The sequence below is a fragment of the Calliopsis andreniformis genome, chromosome 1 (assembly GCF_051401765.1).
Source record: "Calliopsis andreniformis isolate RMS-2024a chromosome 1, iyCalAndr_principal, whole genome shotgun sequence".
NCBI classification, from domain to species: Eukaryota; Metazoa; Arthropoda; class Insecta; order Hymenoptera; family Andrenidae; genus Calliopsis; species Calliopsis andreniformis.
In genome coordinates this window covers 6,327,894-6,352,527 of record NC_135062.1, presented here as the reverse complement: position 1 = coordinate 6,352,527, position 24,634 = coordinate 6,327,894, and the positions used below count along the sequence as shown (strand labels likewise).

Below are 24,634 nucleotides of genomic sequence, written 5' to 3'. Positions count from 1 at the left end.
CCTTTATCAACCGTCCCCGGTGGCGTAAAATCCGAGACAAACGTTTCCTTGTTTTCGGTAGGCGGCCAGATAATCCTAAAACAAACGGGAGCGATAACTCACCGGAAGTGCAACGCGGTGGTCCTTCGATGGTCGAATTTCCACCGAGTTTTTCCAGTTTTCCACGCGCTTCCGTGGCTTTGCGAGCACGCGACATCGTTCTTCCATTTGCGGAGCTTTTAAGCCAGTTACATCGAGCCATTCTCCTGGCTCCTCGTGCTGACATACGTCACTGTCGGATCGAAGGGTACCGACAATTAATCATACCACGCACGCACATCCCTGAAGCTGGGGGAAGCCGATTTTCGAGGGAACTCGCGGCAACTGGATGGAATATTAGGGTGGCAGTTTTAGCGACTAGATCGGAGGTCCAATCTAACTCGTCAGCAGACCGACAGCCGGGTCACGTCTTTCGCTGAACAATCACGCGACGGGCGGTCTACTTTGTGTTGGCGCGTCAATTAACCCTGACTTTTTTCGACTTCCTCGATGAACAGTCGACTGGTGGAACCCTTCTTGTTGTCTGCTGGCTAGTTTTGAGCTTTGTAACGAATGGTCGTTTGGTTCCTTACGAGGGGTGTCTTTTGGAGTAGAAGGAGTATATCGATTGTTCTTCATTTGTAATTGATGAGTTAAGGTTTTAATGATGGGGGAGAACTTTTTTTAGGATTTTAATGTACGTCGTTATGCTGTAACGTTTTTTGTAATCCTACATTATTATAATTTGTAAATTTCAAGTCGAGTATTCAGTTCTTAACAATCTGTGTTACACATAAATTTAATTTTTCGAGAAAGGACAATCTCTCATTTTTATTCTAATGTTAGAATGTCTATTGATACTTTATTATAACTGCTGGTTGAATATTTGTTGCTAGAATTTTCATGGAGATCAAATAATTCAATAATTAGTTAAGTTGGATGCATACAGTCTGAAATAGTAATTACATGTTTTAAATTTGAAATTTTGTTTAAAATTCTGGATATCCGTATTTTTCTAAAATTTATTTCTGCATATTTATATGTGTTTGCTTCTTTAATCTATAAATATTTATAATTTGAATTTTATATTTCTAAGTACGAATCATTTGCAGTAAAATACTCTACCTAATTTAGTTAATCCAATTTAAAAGAAAAGACATCGAATACTTTATTTTAGAATTTGTTATCTATTTTAATCAATCATTCAATAAAAATTCGTTACTCCAACTTTATACACGTTTCGTTTTATCAATAAAAGCAACCATGTGTACAGTTTTTAATTAAAAAGTTTGAACTCACAATTATCTAAATTTAACGTATACATGTAGAACGTCCATTAGTGTTTCTATCTTTAGCCCCAACACTTAATTGGTAGCATGTCGGGCTGGCGAATCGTTTTCATTCGGTTCCTGTCGAAATTTCGCCGAGTGTCCTCATCAGAAAGGGGAAAGCCATTTTACTGCGAACAAGCTGACTGACGTTAGGGTGGTGGTTCTAGGCAGTAGGCACCCGCTCTAATTTATCGTTTACCCAGCAGGATGTTCTTCATTCCCTCGAAGAATTACGCGATACGCCCTGATAAGCGGCAAACTTTAAAGGGCCTACCGTTTCCGGGTCAAGCGTTCTCATAATCATTGCGCGATATTTCTGCCTATCGCGTTTAGAATTTACGATCTATGACAGATGGTTCATGAATTATATTGTCCACTGACATTTGCTCGCGAAATTTCTAAATATAATTCAGGGTATTAAGAAACGTAAGGGGAATTAAGAAAATTAGAATAAATCCGAAATTAGTTATGTGCCACTATTGAGTAGAAGGCTTTAGCTGAAAGCTTAATGAACATTTTATCAGGTGACGAAAATTAAGATTACGAATTCATGTTGGTAGAATATTTTTATCCATGCTTGCAGCACGTACCTTCAATTGAATATACTTAGGTACTGTTAATTGCTTTTTAGAAATTGAAGCACTTTTGGATTGTAAATTATTCTGATGGTTGAAAACGATTACTTATTATCTTAATTAAGATATAAAATTAATTATTTATTTGCTATTTGGAGCAATTTAGCTACTTGAAGCTACTTTATTTGCTTCTTTACGATTTCCAAATTCTGTATTATTTTAATCCGAGTGTTTAATTAACATTAGTTTATATGTAGCCATTGCCTCCTAGAGCTTACTGTCTGTCTTTTAATTTTAGGCTTCACCGTTAGCAAACTACTCCAAAAATTGTAGTTTTCTAAATTTTCTTATTCCCATAAATGAATCTATTAAATTTTCTATTTTTCAAAGGCTTAATCTTAAAAATATCTACTTAATTCTTATACCCAGAAGCTGATAAGTTTTGTATTCTTTTAAGATTTAAAATTAAAAACAAATCAGAATTGATCTTACTCCCATAAACCATCAAATTTTCTGTTGATCTAAAGCCTAACGTCGCGTAATTTTGCTACGTTTCACGTAATTAATTTCTGGCAGACCTCTCGATTCTGTGAAAGGAGGAAGCTGAGGGAGACCAGACGAGATCTTCTCATCGCTGTCGAAAAGAAGTGATAACATCGCGCGGCACGCACGAGTCTCTAGTGCAGCCGTGCATTGTGCATCGAGAGACTGGCTCCCTCGGTTGCATTTTCGCACGCTGGATACACAGGTACGCGACAGACTTGGCCAGCGCCTCAGAGACGGATGTTTACTCTTCACTCTTCCTCGCAGACGTCCTTCGACGTCGAAAATCCTTCTTCGTCGTTGGAATCGACAGCCAAGGACGTCTATGGCTCCCTCGTGAGTCTCGAACTCGCTTAAATCTTGAGTGTCGCGACAGAAATGTTCGAATAGCAATTCCCACCAACTTCCTGACAAATGGCGGTCAATTTGTTAGCGAGTGATCGATGACCGATTGGGTGAGGAAATGGAAAAGTAAATGTTGAATTTTAAGAAGTAGAATTTTATAAGGAAATATGTTTTACGATTGGGTTCTTGAACTTCGATAAATATAATGATAAATTTATTGGTTTTTGAACAACTTTATTTTTACTTTTTTTGTGAACATAATTCGTTTTTCAGTTTTTTATAACTCCTACAAAATTTCTGTAAGATTTTGTACAAGTTAGACTAATGTGTTTAGCAAGTCTGCTAACGTTTTGAACAATTTCTAAACCGTAGATAATATTTTAGAAATTGTATGTATTCATTTAATTCATTTAAAAAATTAATTAATAATCAGTACAAATAAGGGATTATCTATGAAGTCTATGAAGTCTACAAAGAAATGCATGTTTGATTCATCTAGAAAATTATGTTAAACGAAGTTCAAACTTCCAGGTAAATGACGTTCAAATGGCTTTGTATTTTTCCTCCATAGAATTTTCATTATTATTCAGCAACTTGATACGAATATAATGCAATTATTATAATAACAGTGGTTCGCGAATCGCTCAATGCGTATGGCCTCATGGTTAAGATGTAAGGCTGCATCTTTCGCTGCAACAAAATGCACAAGTACACAACACTCCTGGTGTACTTGTTCCCCAAGCCAGAGTTAAACTTATGCTTCTCCTTCGAAAACAAAGACCCCTCCGTCTACAGACGAATCTGCCGCCTCGGCAACGAGTCTATAATTATATTTGCCACCGCGTCTCGTTCCTTCGCATTTCTCAGATTTCTGTTGCACGTTTTGCGAGCCGCGCAGCCCCTGCTGCATACGCAGACGCATCGAAATAAACGAATCAATCGAATGGGAGGGTTGTAATTTTCGAGGAATCGAATTCGAATCCGGAGATTATTTTTCTTTCATGTTACAGTCGTGCAAAGTTGAATACATTTATTTGAATAATATTTAAATTTAAATTATCCATGAAATGACTCAGTTGCGAATAAAAAATAGTTTTTTTTTAAACAGGAATAATTAATTATTTGTAACTTTTATTCTTTTGAATAGAGAGTTTGGAACTTATTCGGTTTGTATGAAATGTAAATTATTGTAGCAATGTTTCTTATTATAAGTTAATTGGATACGATTAGCATAATTTTTTGGAACTATTTTCCTAATTTTTCTCGCCTTCATTTGTAATAAACAAGATATATCGTTAATGCAATTATTATCATAATCATAGATACGTGTATCTTCGTTTATCTTATTCGATCGTGTATCTTATTCGATCTTAATTAGAAAATATAAGTGATGAAGAAGTCTTTGAGTAATAGAATAATTCTATAATTCACTTTTCTCACACTTTGTTGACTTTTATAAAAAAAAATACAGTTCAGGACGATAGTGGAGTAACATGTTTTTCTAATGAAATTATTTTGTAAATTTTCAAGAAAAATATTCTTAATTTTGCAAAACCCTTATCGTATATGAGATTAATTTTAATTCAGCTTCGATATAGTATCAATTTTGACATTTAGAAGGAATTATTTCAATAAACTGTGAGATATACGAAAATTTATCTTGTTCGAAAAACAGATTAAATAACAGAAGGTCAAAATAATGTAGTATTTTTGGTAAATGGATGTTCTACGTAAAGTAAAAAAAATAATAACGTACAAATGCCACTATGTACACTTTGGACACTTTATGAAGCTAAAGCTTCAAACGAATACTTAAAAAAATTAACATTTTAAAGATATATATAGACAAAGTCAAATATCTAAAAAATTGAATATTTAATTTTGTAACATAAACCGAAGCTACATAAAATAACTAATAACTCTAATTTTTTTAAATTTTCAATTTACAAGTTAAAGTAATTTCACATTTACTGGTATGTATAGCTAACAGAAATATAGCAGAGCTTCAATGAACTGGCTTAAGAGCAAACTTAAACCTAAAAATACCCTCTTGATATTTAATTTTATTTTTTGTGATAGACCACTATTAATCATAATACAAGTTTCAATCGACGTTTTACTACATATGTACATTCGTCATTGTCATGGTACCAAATAACAATAACCCTAAAGAATTGGGTTCCGATTAATCGCGGTTTTACTCTAATTATATTTCTTTCCATAAGTTTTCCTGAACAATGTGAAGCTCAACCTGAAGGTCCCGCTATTATACAATTTGCTTAGATGTCAGAAGTTGTATTCACCGGGAAGTCTAACATCGGGAAACAATAGAATGAAGGATCGTTAGACTCGAATTGTTCTCGCAATTATCGTAGAACGAGAGATTGACGTTCGACCGTAGATTTTCGGGGCCACGACCGAGTATCTCCATTACCTAAACTTTAATTGGGGTTGAACCACAGCCAGTAGCGAGGTTATACAGCGCGAGGGCACTGTACACATGGTAATGGGTACCTTTAGATCGTGTTCCTGTGTTGCGACGATAATGGAAGCCAAAGAGACGGTTGTTACGGCAGTGGTTGAAGCAAAGCGCGTACTCCTCGATCATGTCTAATGTTCGTGCACAGTAGTTGATCCAGTTCTGCTTCGTCGCTTTGGATTCCTCGCGAATTATGGGGGTTCAAGGTTGCAGCAGATGTGAAGTTGAAGACAAATCGACTTTCACGTGTACTTTGATTATTTCTGTGTACCTCGTCGAGATTAAAAGAGACAGGTTTGCAATGTCTGTGTTTAATGAAACTGCTGATTACAGACGTAAACATTGGAAGAGCTAGACAGTTTGTAAATATTTCATGGAAATCTACATAAGCGTGTATTAATTGTAAACTTAAAAGTTTAAATAATAATTGGGATTCTAGTTTGGGATGTAATGGGATCTAGTTGAGAAATAATAATTGGGATGCTAGTTTACTTCATTTTAACGAGAAATTTCTACTTATTTGTATTTCAAAATTTGTGTATCCTTTTTCTGTGATTAAAAGTAATGTAATTTAATAATGATTTAAATTAAGAGTTTAAGTGTTTCACGTGATTACAGTTGTAACTGAACTGAAAGTGTTTTACCTTACCAGTTTTACCACATTACCTTATAACTAGAAAAGTAATGGGAATAATTTTTTCATATTGTTTTACCTCTTTAGTAATTGGAGACATTGAGAAAATAAACAGAACATGAACCGACCAGAAATGTGTAATAATTTTATATACAATTACAGTAACATTAAAAGAACATGATTCATGATTAAGAGAACTCGATTCCAGTTAAAGATTAGATTGAGATTATATTCACTTGCACTTTTAATTCCTCAATATTTCTTGGTAATTGCAGATATTAAGTAAAGACGAGTAAAACTTTTATCTGCCAAAGTTGTTAGATTAATATCATATGATAAACTTTTATACGTTATCTATACAATAAAGATAATTCAAAGTAATATTTTTTCTCCTCATTAGATATCGACATATTTATATATTTTTAACACTTAAAATGAGTAAAAAAAGGTAAATATAAATTTCTGTTCCAACGTGAAGAAAAATCTTGTACCAAGCTATTTTTTTCATTTTATTCCACATCTATTACTCTTGATGTAGATTCTGTTACACACACGTGTATGAATGAAATATGTATCTGCAACATATAACATCGTAAAACGTATTAAGTTAATAAAACATAATAGGAATAAAGATTAGGGTGAAATATGTCTGATATAGAATTTACGTTACTACCAGCGTGTATTATTAGTCAGGTTAGATGCAACGAAGTCAATAGAATAAGCTATGAGTCAAACACATTTCGTGTGTATTTTAGGCGTTTTGTCAAATGAAAATGAAAATGCAGCCTGTTTTGTTTATCCTCATTTTCGTCGTATTTTAGCATATAGAATTGTGCCTTTAAATTTCTGACACCTGTCATTGAACACCCTGTACATGTACATATGTATTGTATACCTTCCTACAATGTTTATTGTTGAATATTTTATCTTCGTGTCGATGATCCTCACCATATGCAAGAAATATGTAGAGTAATCCATATCAAACAAATGAATAGGCCTCAAAAACGAAATCCACATTTTGATAAGATATTTTCATTAGTCCCAAGTTACAAGCACTGTTCTAGTAAACCTAATACTCACGTATATCTTGTGGAAGTTAAATGAATTCCTTTACTTTAAATATTTATACACTACGCTGTACATACTAACGAATTTATGTCGACGAAATACTGTATCTACTACATAATCTTAATCTTTCAAGAGTGCACACTTTTTTATGAAATTGCCTCATAAAGAAACTCTTTCAAAAAAGGAGGGGAAACGAACCCGTGAAAAGGAAAAACAGAAGCCATTGCTTCTGAGCACGTTGAGTTTTTCCAGGGCAAACACAATTTGTCTCCTCGAAACTGCAGAACTGGACAGAGGCAATTTTTGCTGGATTGCACGTACACCCACACGCACAGGTTCGTACAAGTACATGAACACGCGTGCAAGCTCGGATGCAGTACCTGAGTAAATGCGACAAATTTTTCGTTAAGTCTCTGCAACTCCCCTGACCCCTTGTTTCCTAGGGTTTAGGGGGTTAATTCGACTCCCGAGAGTCACTGCAGTGTTGTCTGCTTCGAGAGCTGCATCGAGTGCATCCAGGGTTGCGCAAACAAGACGCCTCGTTCCGTTCGTCACGTTGGTATCGTAAAAGGAAACTTAAGAGAGGGAGAAGGTTGAATCTCTGCGGTGGATAATCTTCCAGTTTCGCATCCCCTTTTTCTGTATTATGTGAGCTGACACGGACTCAGGGCTTCGCTACGTGCTCAGCATCGCGACAAGCACACGGAGAGTGTGATATCAGGAGCGATTTCTTTCAGATTTTCTGGAGTCGACATTTTTGGGATCCTCTTTTTCATATCTTCTTGTTTTTGTTAATCGTGGATGGCACTATAATAAGTCTTAAGCCTCCGCTGATGTGGTGTTAGTGTGATAATATTAATATGGTGGAGTTACTGCTGTTCTACTTAAAAATTAAACATTATAATTTATACTGGTATAGCAAAACCTTGATTAACCAAATCTTGTCTACATTTTTTGTTATTAATAAGTGTATTATAGGTCTTTGACAAAAGTTGGAACTACAGTTTAATGACAGTCTAGGTAAACTTAAAAACTAAGAAACTTCAACGACACTTTAGTTTTGAATTTATCTCTAAACTGATTAATTGAAGTTTTTTCGCTTTTGAAGTTAAAATAATATCGCTTATATTAAACAAAATTTCTAAATTTTATAAAACTGGAATTTACAAATTATTTCTATGTTAAAAAAGAGTAATTTACTGTGAAGGTTAATACATTGACGAATAAAATTATTTTAATTAAACTTCGAAAGTGACACACAATGGTTGAAATGTTTCTACTTCCACTAACAACTTATTTGAAATATTACTTCGGACTTCGGAACTATAAATTACTTTAGCTCTTATTAATGGATTTACCTAAAATGAGAATTAGTTAAACTTTAATACTTAGATCTTGTTAGTCTGAATTCTTAAAAGCAATTTTAAATGCTAAACTTTCCACAATAGAACAAAACGAATTTCCATGTTCTATACCTAGCAAACTTTTGTATGTATTTTAAAGTTCTCAAACTTTGCAACTCAGAATCAAGCGATCTTCTAAGTTGCATGTATGAATGAACTGGGCTAAATTTGTCGAAAACTTAAAAAATAAGAATTAAAAGAATAGAATATTTAAATATCAAATTTTCAGGACTCTATATGAACTAATTACAAAAGAAAATTGTATTATCAACAGATAATGTGTTAGTATTATTTACAACAAAGTGGAAAGAAATACATTATAGTCTTGAAGGATTTATTTTTAATATATTAATTGAATTTTGATTCTAATTCATACATTTCTTTTTTGTTGAGGCTTGTACTAAAACAATATTCAGTATTTTTCATTTTTGTTTATGAAGAAGTAATTTTATCTCAGACGTCTACACGTGCAGAGAAAAACTAATATTAACATTAGTTACTTTATTTTACGATGGTAGCAAGGTTTTCCTCCAGGGGAATACGAAATCCGTGTGGGAAAAGTCCATGAGACGCTATGCATCGTTGCGTCGATGCATCGATGCAATTTCGTCTTTAATTAAATTCGCCTAAAGCTGATACGCCGTTCATTGCATCCGTTTAATTAAGTTTGTTTAATCAAAAGGCCAAGATTATTTAGGGAAATCTAGAAACGTAATGATAATGTTTTGCATATCTTTTGCTGCAATGAAAACAAATATTGGAAATAATGGTCAAACAGACGAATTACAAATTGTAATAAGAGGTAGATATTAATGAATTAAAAAAAAAAACGTTTAGAATTACTTATTAAAATTATAATTTTCATGATTAATGTTTAATGAATTAGTACTAATTTCAACTTCTTTCTTCAATTAGAGCTGCACGGTGTGATTAGCTACAAAAAGGCAGGAAACCAATAGGAGAAAATTGTAGGTACTTAGAAATAGTAGATAGTCATTGAAACCTGCTTTCGAAACAACATTGTCATCGTGTAATTATCTCTGTCTACATTTCTATATATCAAGGTATGTACTCTTTGCCAGTAAAAAATACATCACAATTCTGACTTTTATTCAAATGAAAAAGTAAATTGAAATTTGTTTATATTTAGAATCTTAGGTTTAAACAATCCTCCATTCATTCTAGCTCTTCTATGAAAATACAGCAATAATAAATAACAAAGAAAATAAAAATATACATTATGTCCAGACCAGCTGTCTTAACGCTTGCCTTACTCCAAAAAAAAAGAGTATAAGCGAAAAAGGTACTTTAAATCTTCACACACCAGAATACTAAATGACAAAGAAGTCATCGAAACAAGAACAGTAATAATTTCAATCAAATTAACGATCCAAACAAAAAACCATTTCGTGAATTTAAAGTGTACGTAAACCCCATCTGAGGAGCAACCTCCAGAAGAAAACAGTATTCCCGAACTGTAAATGGCGCAGTGGTAATAGACCACCAAGGATCAGAACTTGGCTACCGATTAAACATCCTCGGCAGTGAGTTGTCGAGTCGGAAACTAGCTCGTAAGCCCGTTTAGTCGCGTGTCCTTATCCGCAGGCTATCTCTCGCAGGACTTCGGACGATTTCCTCGCAGCGTTGCGCAGGAAAAAAGCATCGTTGTAGTCCTGTGTTCCTGCGGGAACCGGCGGAATCGATAGCCGCACATGCGCCCGCTGGACGCAGAACCACAGGGAAGGAGGAACGTGTACGTAGGGAGATAGAGAGAGAGAGGGAGAAGCAAACAGCCCGTTTCTCCTCTCTCGTTCGTTCAGTCCGCAGAGGTGGGATTCGAGAGGGCGAGGGGCGAGGAGTCGACCGGCTCCACGTTGAATCCCTCGCGGATCAGCATCCAGTGCTCGCAATGCCACGCCAGTCGCGATCACGCCGTTCCTCCACTGTCCATAGAACGATCCACGTCGAGTCCTGATGGTGATACAGCAGTGATCACTTGGTATTTGACAGTTTTGGTCTGGCAAAGGTGAAACCCTCATCTATGAAGACTCTAGGTTCTGAAAGTGATCAAGATCTTCCTCAGTGTTCGATTCGATAATCTTTTGAAATGCAAGTTCTTTGAAAGAGAATGCACGAGGCGATAGGTAGAACAGTGAGCTAAAGGATCGCTGGTGATTTTGTTAGAACGGTACAACTGACAGCGGGTACTATAGTGTCTGTCATCGTCGAGGCGCGTGCAATTGTGATCAACCGACGATGTGATCGATCCGTCTGCGGTCTTCTCGATCCTCGGAAGTGCGCGTTCTTTCATGTCACGTGTCAAAAAATGTCAATATAGAACGATGATCTGGATGTCATGGTCGCGCGAGAGGAGCGTCGATGCCCCCGCGAACGCAGGACCATGACCACCGGCTGATCCCCGCGATGACTGTCATTAAGCGGTCGTTCGTCCGAGTTCAAGGACTGTCATCGATGGTACTCTGCTATATGGGCACGTAGATCCACTGGTCCGCCAGGTTGATCGAAGATCCCCAAGGTAGATAAACAGTAAACCCCATAGAAGCGGATCATGATCGAGGATCGCGACAGAAAGTTCTAGATCCTTCCATGGGAACTGGTTCCGAGCAATACTTCATGAGCATATATTTTATGATCGACTGAGATTAGTTGGGCGCTAAATGAAGCCGCTGAGATGTTTGTCAGATGAGAAATAACGAGCCTCTAGAGTGTCCAGGATCTAGGATTCATGATTTACCTCTGTGTAAATGCAGTTACTTAAAGTTCCCTCTGGATCCTCTTATAAATACGTACATCATGTCGAGGACAAATGTCTTTTCATCTTTCTCCGTCCAAATGAGCTATGTTCGAAAGCTGTGGAACAAAAGGGGATTTGGTCACCTTCGAAACGACTTTCTGGCTTCTAGTGAGATGGAGTAAGACAGTAAGACGTAGAGAGATAAACGGAAGTCAGGAGTTCCCAGTCAGGCCACCAAATGGATAGGTTTTTCCGATGGAAAAGCCACAAGGCACAGGACGACGTGAGTATACAAGCAGGACCAATGGAAATTCCATTTGATTATTCGGATTGCTGATACGGCTCCTTAAGCTTCCCGAAAACGTACAAAGGACGCGGCGGGATAAATCGGGCAGAAGAGGGTTGCATTGGGATAGAAGATGAAATTATGCATGTATTAGGACAGCTCAGCTTAAGCGAGCTCTTTCAGGCGGAACGGGTTCCGAGAAATTGTAGTTCGCTTCCTCCCTTGGAACGTGTAGGATTGTGTATTCGAAACCGGTTTGCTGCGTTTAAAACACTCTATCGCGCGTAATAACCGGCCATCCTGCGGAAAGTCGTTCTTGAATGAAAGAGAGACACTTGGAAACGGTGACCATAGGAAATGAAACTCCGTGACGTGGTAAATTGATCGGTTCATTTTGTCCCCCTTGCTTTGGGATAGCAGAGCTTTAACAAGGCTTCGTAGAAAAATGATAGATGAGATATTCATGTCTTCGAATTTTTTATATTACAGCTTGTTTACTGTTACTATGTGTTGCATATTTAGTAACTTCAATATATTTTCCTAGTTTTGGTCTGAAATTTGAAACCTACAGGAAAGGGACACATAATGGATATAATATAAGTTTTATGGAACAGGATCAAGTAACGAAAGCAATATTATTTTATTCAACACAATTTAATATATCTGCATTTCTTAATAATCTATTTCAAGTCACATGCAAGACAATCTTCATGGACCATGAATGTTGGTTCGTTACCAATGTTTTTTGTCGAACCATGCCATGTTTTAAAATCTGTGGACGAAGGATACCGCAGAAGTCGAGATATACAAAGATTTTAACGCCGCCAGGGTAACTTCGTTACAAGTAGGAACGTCGGAAAACAGTGTCTTGGCACGAAACGCGGTTACGACAGCAGCTAGGGGGGTCGGGGATTCTTCGGGACGGAGACAAATCGCGTATTTTTCTCGCTCGCCCAGTGTTTCAGTATTCGGAGCCAAGAAGAGGATTAAATACACTCGATGTAGCTTTCTCTCTACCCTCGGCGAATTTTAGCCGCCGCCGTTCATCAGACTTTCCCCGAAACGTAACTCCTATTCATTCTCATTTCAACCCTTAATCTTGGCCTTAGACCATAAACGCGGAACCTTGGAATTTTTCAATCCACGTGTCACTTCGCTTTTTTGATCGAACTTTGAAAAACCCATCCTCTCGCCTATTTCAAATATTGACAGGGGTTGTCGAGGGCAACATTGTAGCTTTTAATATATTGCCTGCCGCGTCATCCACATACGGGCGACACCTGCATTTTTCCGAGGGCTGTTTCACCCTTATGTGGGCGACGGACCTATCTCCTGGATCGAAGAAAAATGTCAACGCTACGCTTCAGGAACATATTTCTTATTTAGGCTTGGCAGTCGATGCAATCGGGGGGCACATTCTGCAGCGCCATAGCCGTGTCATCCGTGGCTTTGCTGTTTCGTCTCACAGTTTTTGAGTAGCTTAAGTAAATATTGACATGAATGTGGGGAATTTTCATTTGAGTTAAAGTTGTCTAATGTAAACTGCAAGGAGAACCTGATTGAAGGGAATATTTGTCTATCGTTGATTGGGTATAAAAGAGAACATGAGTCGGAAGTTGTTGGTAGGTAGTTGATATTTATGGGGACCCAGGATTTTAGCTTTCAGTTTTTATGTGTCTTGTTGAGCGATAGGTAAATAGATTCCTGTTGTTGCTTGCAAAGTAGTATTAGGTATGAACGAAACATAATTTAAGGGATAGTAAAGCGATTAGAGTTTCGCACTTAATATGTTTCCTATAGTTTATGAAGACATTAAGATGATTGTAAATTGTTTTAATGGATCGTAATATTTTTATTGCATGATTTTATGACTCGTGCAAGGACTGTACACCCCACATAAGATAATTCGTTATTGGAAATATGAACTTAAAGAGAGGATTTTCAAAAGTTTGGTAATCTTTAAAAAGTAATGTGAATGTTTTGCAAATTGTTACATAATGTGGTTTTTTCCTTTTATCAATTTTTCTATACATGGCTTACGATAAAAACTAAATATGGGAATAGTATACATGTGGTATATATTAGTTTTTTTACAACTAATACTGTTTTTTCTTTCACCCTTTAGTTCTGGAAAGTAACTATTTTTTAAATTCTGTTATAAATTGAATAGAGGGATAAAAAATAGTTAACAACAAATATAAAGCTCTGTGTATCAATCAACACAATAAAATTAATAATAATGTCTTTATGGTAACGTAATTGATAAATCTTTATAAATCTGAAAATAATACAGTATGTGTTAATTTCAATTTAAGATTAGATGTCCAGGAATAACGAGATTCAGGATTTCTGTCCTCTTGTTAGGTATCTATAGATATCTAGAATAGTCATCACATAATTGTTTTCATAGACCAAAGAGTAAGCGGTCTTATAATTGAATTCTAACTTCAAGCAACAATACTTCAAGGTATCATAGAATTCTTGAAACTCCGCAAAGAACTTAAGTTGGAACGATTGAGGAGGTAAGCATTTCCAGTAAAACTGCTGGTACTTTTCGGATCTCTTCGAGGGTTCTCTTAATCCGCTTCTTACACTTTTTCCACGACCCTCATTTAACTTCCACGATCATGCACCCTCCGTCTCTGTACTTTTTTCGCCCCTTTGACATTACTACAAGGAAGCATGAAAATTTTTCCTACACGAAGAAACATTCACGGTGTTCGTTAGCCAAATCTGTGGAAGCTCGATTCGCTACGCGACTTTATCGCCGAGTAATAAAGCTCTCGGGCGAAGAGGTCTCGTAGAAAATAAATTGGCGTCAGCCCCGATCCCTCTGCCCTCTTTCTACCGTGGATTTTGCCACGGGAAAACACTGAGCCCTCCAAAAGCCAGCGTGAAAGGCCTCTGAGAAAGCGGAGTCGAGTCGAGAGTAAACCTCCGCTCTTGCCTCCAGTGAACTGACACTCGTCGAGTACGAGCTTTCTGCTCTTTTCATTCAAGCGTTGGTGGTTCGTCGTCACCGGAAGAGACTTCTCTTTGGTCATGAAAAATTTAGGGGCGTCGAACCGCTTTTGGAGATTATTGCATCATTGGTCGGGAAACTCTTGCGGGCACATCCGTGAACTTGAGAATGTTTCATGAGGTTCCTTTAGGACTTTTCACTTGGAGGAGTGTTTGAATGTGAGTGACTGGTGACCTCAAGACAATTCTGTGATATCGACTTCGACAAGTAAAAGTGTTCTATCCTTTTGTACGAGAATTTTTTATTTTAATTATTGTTTTATTCCATCTACTTCCTTGTCAAGTTTTGTTAAGTTGTATACAGTACATATGTAGATAATTATCAGTTTAAGCACAATCAATTTTAAGATTGAAATTGTCAAATTCCAATAACTGGTTTAGGACTTTTTATAAAAGTTATTTTGTTTTACAGCATTCTATTTCTTGAAATTTTCATGGCAATATGAAGTATGATAAATGGTTGTATTTCAATATAACAAAACTGCACTAATTAACGCTTTATTTGATTATTGACTAAATATTATACATAAACTAATGTTTCAATTCAGTCAAAATGTTCCTTTTTTCGTGAGATATTAAAGTCATTATTCCTATAGTTATTCATTCCAATAGATCATACATCCACTCGATAAAAATGTAGGTTTCATTGCTCAACGATCACAATTGCCTATTATTCTAGTCTAATTGTGAGATCATAAAAAACAACCATTATATTAAAACGAACTCAAGCCTATAACCAACGCAAACTCGGCAATCATTTTCTCATCTTACTATATCTAATCTTCTTACTATAGTATTTGAAGAGAACACTGTTCCATATTCAACCTCCACTAAGTAGCTTAGAGTCTCCTTTGTGTCTTGCCATAAAACAAAACCTCGGTAGAGTTCCTACCAAGCGATTCGTTCTCCTATCGTTCTAAGCTATCTGCCTTGTGCACGTCAATAACACAGCTAAATATCCGTGACAATGCTCGCGAGATATGGCGTACATAACGTTCTCGAGTTTCGCATTACAGGAAGAGTCGGCTTATCCGTTTGGATCTAATTGTTGTGCCTGTTGGCCAAATGGTGGTTACCGGGTCGTTTGCTACATTTACACCCACACTTTTGCCGGAAACCATCGATACCACTGAGCTAGTGCACATCCCTCTGTGCTCCCAAGTACGTGAACCACCGATTTATCGGGACTGCTGTGTCTCACTGAGCTCAAAACATGCTTTTCATGGGTATTTTCTCTCTTTTCCTGTTTTTTCTTTAGATAATCGTTAATAACCAAGTGACATAATCTATGAGTTGTGTGTTATTGGCCTATGAAGCTTTTTTCTTGATTTTTTTTTATATCTTTGTTATATGTTCAGCCTCTAGCCATCTTGATATCTTGTACTAGCAAAAGTATCATATAATTTGCCTTTTTTTGGATTTTGGTATATTTTTGCAGGATAATATTGTATGGATCCTTATTACCATGTGTGAAATATCGTAAAGGTATAGACGTCCAATAATTGCTAATGATCAGTTAGGAGTTCAAGAATACTTTTCAGTATCTTTCAGGAAAAGTTCAAAAGTCTTTGTATATAGGTCTACAAACATTGCTGCTCGTACAATGAAACAACTTAACTATCAGAATGATGTCTCTCTGGTTCGATAAGCTCTTTAGATCACAATCTAAGTTGCATTTAATCAAAACATTAAGTTATTATTGATTAAACAATGTGCAAACATTTCATAATATATTTACCAAAACGAACGTGTCCACTGATGTCTTCATATTCTAAGACTAAATGATCATACTTACAGTATCTTCCTACTACACTATTAACCTCTTTCATCTACATAGCGAATGTCTAAAAGAAGTGACCCAATACTTGAAGGTTTCGAATGCAAATTAACTACCAGTATATAATCCTCATAAGGAGTGATAGAGAACACATGTTTCCCCTCGCATTCTCAAGGCTATCGCTTTACAGACCACTCGTGCCTAAGGCGGCGCATCTCTATATCAGTTCCAGTGACTGCAGTAGGTTAACTTGACGCGTGACTAGAAGAAGATAGCTCCTCTTCCCGACATACAGATCATGCAGACAGTCCAGTCGGTGCTCCAGCAATTTTGCCCTATCGCTCCCTGATGATCCACCCCCGTGTTTCCATCCATTTCACCCGCGAGCATGCTCAGGCCGTCGAGGAATCGCCGATACACATACTGTGTTCCTGTGGAGCCTCGTGTGCTCTCGGGTAGTATACAGGGAACTAGGCCGCGTGGTGGTAAGGAGAGGAGAGGAGAGGACCGGAGGCGATCTATCGGGCGTAGCGGAACGTGTATACGGTGTACACACGGCTAGAGGCCGGTTTTCTCCTGTCCGCTCGAACGTTTTGTCGTGTGTGTTCGGGGCCAAAGGCATTGTGTGCTCACCGTGCGCGGAGCTGTTGCTTGATTAACCGCCGTAGAACGTTGCATGTACACACACGGCCGAGCGGGCAACTCGGTTCTCGCATTATTTACGGCTAATGGCTCAAAACGCGGAAGTCCGCTGGCTGTGCGCCACCGCGAGAGAGGCGTCCGCGTTTGCCGGCTCCCTGAGCTGCTAACATTTTTCAAAATGCCTCCCATCGCGGCCAGAGAGCCTACTCTTCTGGAACTTGGAGCGAACATCATGGATACACTTGACGGGATCCGTTGGGAACGATTCGCTTGGGGAGATCGCGTTTGAAGGGTCACTGCGGCCTAGGTTGAGAGTTCGTTGCATCTTGGGACATGAAAAGTGGGGGAAGTAGAAAGTAGAGATTCTGTTGGTTGCAACTCTGGTATAGTCTTGCAGTATAAGGCTGTTCATTATTGTGGTGGATAAGGTTTGTTTAGGTTGAGGTCAATTTTTTGGAAGAAACGATGCCAAGTTTGGTAGTGTGTACATACCTCTCTTTCTAAGGTGGGATTTTCTACTGCGTTTGGTTTCTCATTGTTCTTACGATTGGTATGTTGGGCATTGCTCGCGTTTGCTGCGTCAGTCGTGTATTGGAAAGCTCACCTTTAAATGATTGACTATGCTGCAATGCAGTTACATGTGATATTAGAGATTACATAGTGCAGTTCACTATAGGATTATAATGAATAACTCTCATGATAGGTAGACAAAATATGCATGAAGCACTTGAAAAATATTGCATTAACATGGAATCGTCAAATCCATTTCTTGTATATTAGTGCACATTGTAAGTTTGCACAAACGTCAAATGTTCGCCTCCCTTGCATTCTGTAACATGTAGATGCTCGAATATTGTATTATAAAGAACTGTATTATACTATTATCCCTTAGTACTCAAGAGCCCTACTACCTACCCACTGATTCACTATTAACTATACTTGTAGGAAAAGCTTTTACGTTATCAAAAGCAGACCATTTGATATCCTTATTACTTTTTATGGCATTATCTAGTGAAGATTAATCCTACAATAAGTTTAGTACTTACCTAAATACGCTACCTTCTTTATTATTATGTTATCTGTATTTCATGTATATTAAATTTTTAATAGGTAATATTTCCACTTTTATTAAGCTTTACTATGTTGATCTTATATTTTTGATCAGTAGTATAGATTTCCGAAGTCTATTTTACGAACTAAAATGTAGAAGAAACTTTAGATAATTCCAAGTCAAGCAATACTCCATTCGACCACTAAAGACGTTCCAAAGCTTGAAGCTCTTCGAGAATCCAACCATAAATTCTACCAAAACATTTAATTCCATTTCCCCTCATTCTACGTTCCACAGAGCTAAAGTATTCAGACTAACTTCGTCCACAACACCCCGCAACAACACAGGCGCGAACTTCGCTCCGCAAACATCTCCGATAAAAGATAAGTTTTGCCACTTGGAAGCCTCGATACACAGCGTATCGACTCAGCTCGTCGTTCAGAGCGCTGTTATCGTCAACCGTGCTTACTCTCGAAACAATTCAATGCTCTGGAAGCTTTCCAGTTCCCATTCTCCATTCTCGTCCACAGCTATCTACGTATTTCATCCCGATTTCGTGTGAAAACAGCAACACCGTGAAAATGACTCGCGCCCGAATCTCGCCTCTGAGTTTTAGCCACGCTCAGCAGTCCTCGCGAAATTGATCCCTGCCTGCTGGTACGTCGCCCTGGAATTATTCAAACGGCCGAACGAAATCGGGTGAATGAATCCACGGCCTTGTATAAATCGCATTTTCACCCGGGCTGCGAAGGTAAAAGGATTTGGTAACAAATCTTTGATCGACTGTCGGGTTGGAAGGCATTAGAAAGAATCGTTGGAATCACTCATAGTCACGGATTCAGTTCGTGGTGAGAGTATTAGTTTTAATTCAGAATGGAGCAATAAGTGATTGCTTTATGATTTCTTCTGTAACCGTTTTATGAAAATAATCATAACTATTAATCCATCAAACTAATTTGTAGTCACTTAATGAAATATTAATTTATATTTATTGGATACAGTAATGTATGCTAGATGTATTAGAAAATGTGGGATGTTTTTAAAGGGTAGGTTATACATACATATGTAACATGTAGGTTGTCAGTTATATTTTTACAAAATTTCTTTATCTCTACCAATTCTCAAGAACTAACATGATAAAAGGACATCAGTCACGTTTTAAAAAACATTCACATTTTGATTAAAGTCCCTAAGACACAGGTTGTATCGGCAAAAAGGTATTCAAGTAAAAGCATGTACTGTGCAGAACTCAGGAGTTGACACCCTTAATGGCACAGGAACAAGTTTATCATTGATTCTTCCTATCTCCGCATTTGCTACACTATGAAGACCAATTAGTGGATGTGATCAAATTAGCCAATAACGAAAATGCGTCTGTTCCATTTTAACAACCAATTAGACCAGCATTCTTTCCAACTGCTCATTGTTGATAATGAGCTCTGTATAACCTTATTCCCTTAAAAACGTCAATTATCGGAATGCAAGTTTGTAATATCTCCAAAATAAAAGTATATGACATATGGTATTTTGTCTTACAACCACAGATGTATTAATAAAGAAACTAAAATTAAGAAAAATTTAATCATAACTTTTCTAAATTGATGTTTCAGGGTCTGGACAATGTGAGCTCTGCAACCCTCAGGCCTTTCAACTCGGACATCAACACGCCGAGGATCGACAGCTATAGGTTCTCCATGGCGAATCTCGAAGGTAAAGCTATCTTCTTGACGACCAATTCCTGAGGGGAAGGGTTTCTTCGATCGTTCTATCTGGGTGCAATTTCCGTAGCCACGTTCCGCAATGCCAGGAAGAAACACGCTCAGTGGTAAAAACGTTGAGCGTTCACCTTTGTCCACCCTCTGACGTTCGTCTAGCCCCCCTGCGATTTACCTCGCATGTAGGACAGTTTTTCTGGTCCTGCCACCCTCTTCTATTTCCTGTCTGTCTTGAATAAGCTAACTGGAGGGATCAGAGGGGCAAAAGGGGCACTCCATCCGGCGATATTGTGCTATACTTTTTAACCCTACTAGGAATCTGGGGTACTTTCTGGCTCGACATCTTATTTTTTGGAAAAGTTTCGAGATTTTTAGCAGCTTACAAAAAATTAGTGACTAATGTCTCTGTAAGTTTGCTTTTTCTCGATATTATGTCGATATTAAGAGTATAAATATACAGGGTGTTTTAAAAACACTGTTATTAAATTTTCGCTCAGCTTCAGAAGCAAGTGTATGAAAAGAGGCAGTATAAAGACACAATATTTTGTTGTCAAGTTGCAGTTTTTTAAAGCTATTCGTTGAAGAATATATAACATATAAATGGATTATCAAACACCCTAACACGTTACTAATTTTTTTACTGTAAGAGTGAAACATGAAAATGGTCAAATACATTAATATTTTGAATAACACTATAGTAATACTAATAATATTTATTGCTAGTTAGTAGAACAACTGATAATTATATGAAGCTTGCAATTTGCTGAAGACTTGCTCATATAACATTAATGGACCTATATTTTGGTCATACTAAATCATTAGAATCAATACAATAAATTTCTGAGTTCGGATAAAATCTAGTGTATGTAGCATATGTATAGTGTTAATTATTTTCTATTTTAAATGAATAGATAGTAGAATTGAGAACATTAGAACAGTGTTGAAGCATGCGCGAATGAGGATGAGGATAAGAAATGCAATCATGGAGGCAGCAGTTTCCTCAAATCTCGGTTAAAGAATCAAGCTTTCCTCGAATTTAAATAATTACCATTTTGTTGTTATAGATAGTTGCGAAATTGATGTCACGACTAATGAGTTTTTGTGTGCTCATATGCAGCAAAGAGAAATGCTGGCGAAGAGCAATTTCGGTGTTTTATTACGCCTTGTAACAATTCTCGTGGCGACGCAAGCCGCACAAAAAACTCGTTTCGACGCGACGATCGACGACCAATAACGTCACTTCGTGACTATAAATCACGATTATCGGTAAGCTTGAACGCGGAACGGTCATTTCGAACGGGAGGATTTAATAGCTTCCTGTGGAAAATGAGCAAAAGATATCCGAGGACATTAACTGTGGTTGCTTCTGTGGATTTAATGAATGTTCTTGAAAATCGTTTTGTAGACAATAATTTATTGTTTACGTAACAACGTAAGCTTGAAATTTGATACTTGATAACATTAAACGAATTAATAATGGACATAGTGGTTGTACTCCGAATAAGAGTTCACACATAGATGATGTTTGCTAACTCTTATCTGGGGTTGAAAACACAGATATATTTAAAAATTGCAATAAACATTGTACAGCAAATAAAGTTGCATAAAATACAGAAGAGAAAATATTATGCAAAAAGGAAATGTGTTGCTGTTGAAATTCAAAGCAAATAATTTCTATTCTTCAAATTCTTCAATCACAAGCACAAAACAAGAGAAAGAGACGATAAAAATAATGACACTAACACATTCATCTGTTTCGGTAGCCCCAGAGCTAAATTTCCCTAAACACCGTTCGCTGGCTTTAAATCAGCCTGTGTCGAGTGCAGGGCACGTGGGAAACGGTTATGAAAAAAATCGGACACTTCATTGTTCTCCGCGTTATGGCGTTCCGTCACGGTTCCAATTGCCGGTCACATCCAGCCCGTCGTCCCCTGCGGTGATTCTGCGGCAGCTGCAGTTGCAACAACAGCATCCAGGTCGAGCCTCGCACCTATAGCTTCCACCTTATCTGGCATCTTTTGAGCCAGCTCCAGAGCCTTCTTCCTCCCGAGAGGAATCCTAGGCCCGTCTCGCGGCGGGGTCGGCTTTCAGGTCGTATCAGCGGATTTATGCTCGAGGATGCCGCATCGTCGCCCTAACCGCATGTTGCACGCGCTCGATAATATCCCGTTCTGCGGTTTAACCACCCCTCCTTTCGCGCCTTCTTCCCTGCGTGGCTTCGAGGTCCTTCTGCCTCTTCAAGCGTTCCCCTTCTTCTCGTTTTGCAGCTCGTTACTCGTGTCTGGAATTTCTTATTTGTCCCACTCCGTTTCAATTATCCCCTTTATTTGGCGGGGTCCTCGTTTTGAGGTAAATAGATGTGGGAATTGCCTTTTGGGCACCATTTGATGAACGGTGAAGAAGCCGTGTAGGGGAGTGTTTTGGTTGATGGTTGGTGTATGAGTATATTAGGGCGATGTAATTGTTTAGTGATTAACAGGAGTGCTTTTTCTATAATTAGTTTTTTATATTTATTTAGCGTTTTTTTTTTTTTAACACTTAAGCAGTATAGTAATATTACAATCTTTATTGTCATTCAATTTTTGATATTTGGTATGGACATTGTCAGATAATTCACATGAAATAGTAATCTGGAGATTTGTAAATTTTTTGCTGTTAGTATCAATAATTTTTTACATTAGAATCGAAGTGATGCATTGTATTTTGATATTGAAATTAATATTAGTTGAGGGTTGTTTTCTTTTTGTTAGAAGTTGTTATAGTTTTTAATGTTAAATTATTTGTGAATTTTATTTTCGATTAACTTTGACTCGAAAATTTAATTCATACACATAGTTTTTCTTATATTATTTTTCTGGACGCTTTGATAGAAGGATGTTATATTTTTCTTTACAAATACAACAAATAATACAACAAATTTCGTTTAATTTTGCTTATTATATCACTTATGTCAAAGCCAAATTAACGACGACTGTGTCATTACCAGGATGCAATAATCCCTAACCTTTAACCCTTCCTCTTTACCACTTTACCCTCGTTCATACCATTTCGTTCGACGCTCTCACTTTCCACCTCGCGTTAATTATTCTTTCAACTTTCACCCGTACACGATTTCCTTCGTTAGTCGTGAAAAGACAATATTTTAGAGATATTCTAGACCAACCTTGGAAATATATTGAGCCAAAGAAATGTGCTTAACCGATATTTGATGTTAAAATTATACTTTCTGTTAAAGTTATTAATTATACTTTACTGATAAGATTCGCTTGCAAAGTGACATTCGAAGAAAAGGCAGAGCAGATTTTATTCACGAGAATAATCATTATTGTCGAGAAAGTAGAAATTGTTATGAATTTATACATATATGATACAAAACTGTAGAATTCAGTAATTTTAATTAACGAATTATTATACCAGTTTCGTAGCTTGTTATTGCTTTATCATTACTCTCAAATTTCATTCAATTATCTTTAATATCATCGAGTACGATTAAATCAAAATATACATTTTAAATGAATTATTTTGTCCATATAGTATTAAATTTAAAAAATAAAACAAAGCTATTGATAAGAATATCCTTCTAATTAGGGATGTTAAACCGACTTCGAAATTTTAATTTTGTGAAGCCTTTTGCAAGTTCCCACAAGAGAGGGTAAGGTAATCGTGAATCAGACGGTAATGGTGGTTTGCTGGGTATCGCCCGAGGGTGGACAATCGATACGTTAAATACGTCGATACTTTCTCGTTCACGATGCATACAAAATGACAGATTTACGGCACCATAACCCGGGGATTATTATTTTCGCTCGCCCGGGTTAATGGCTTGCGTGGGAGTGCAGGAACATTGCTAGCGTAGCCCTCATGTTAATTCGTAGAGTTTACCTCCATTTTCGCACTTTTGTATAAATTAAGCTCCGACGCGCCCCTTTCTCTATAGCAATGTGCAAAATTTATCGCCATTTTTGTATTCTTGGGCGAATTATGCATGAATTAACCTCGTGCACTGGTAATTTTGGTGGAGGGTGTTTGCGCTGCATAGACGTATGAAGGTATTTGTGTACGTCCTGAAACGCGTAATATGTCTACACGTTACTGTTTAATGTCGAATTATTCATATTTATGTGGTCTCTGCAATTCAAGGGATTGCTGAATACGTAGCCCAGTATATGTATTTTTGATTGAATATGCAATCGTCTTGTTTGGTAACATAACATTATGTATTCATTATTCAGAGAAATTCTACTGTTTTCTGTACGATATTTAATAATTAATTTTTAATTTAATAATTAATTGGAATCGAGTTCAACTGATCAATGAGCTGTATTATTTACATTTCATAATTACAAAGTATGAACTCGTTGCAAGTAACATTTTCACGAATACAGTTTCCATGGTTGCGAAATATTTATACTATAAAATAATTTATAATACTTTCAAATTTAAGTAATTCTTATTTGAAGTATTTCATTTTCGATATACTCCTTAATTTAACCTAAATTATAATTAAACTGGCTCTATAATTTTTCTACAAAAATTTCAAGTGTAATTGAAGTGACTACTATCTTTCAGCTACTATTATTAAATTAACTTTTGTTACACAAAATAAGAAGGTTGCAAATCTCCTATGTGAAGCTCTCGTGATAATTAAAGGTGCACACTTATATTATAATTAAATAGACTTCAAAGAAACATATCTATTGTCACTATCTTCTATCAACTAATTAAAATATTGATTTCAAGTTTTGCACGTATATAAAGTAGACGTTTCCCTATACTCTATAGTTCAAATTGCAAGAATTGTAATATTTTCATATTAACTTATGGCTCAACCACCAAAAGTGAAGTATACACGTGACTCACTCATGATTTTAACTCAACACAAGCGGTTGAGCATTTAAGTTGAGAAATTTGGCAGAAACATTAATAAGTATCTTCTCTAAACCACTGCAATTTTGGTAACCTTACAAAAATTGTCAAACTTCAATAACAAA

The 24,634-nt window shown here is 36.8% G+C and overlaps 1 protein-coding gene across 3 annotated transcripts in view; it reads left to right on the top strand.

The window, feature by feature from the left end:
• Positions 1-24,634, top strand: part of LOC143184347 (uncharacterized) — a 242,548-nt gene that overhangs the window by 183,644 nt on the left and 34,270 nt on the right. For 2 of the 3 annotated variants that reach the window (XM_076386627.1, XM_076386545.1), the window contains one exon: positions 19,539-19,638. In XM_076386627.1, coding sequence (XP_076242742.1) covers positions 19,539-19,638 — 100 coding nt within the window. Of the gene's footprint in view, positions 1-11,260; positions 11,435-19,538; positions 19,639-24,634 lie in introns of those variants that run through there. The other variant, XM_076386711.1, reaches the window with a different exon arrangement.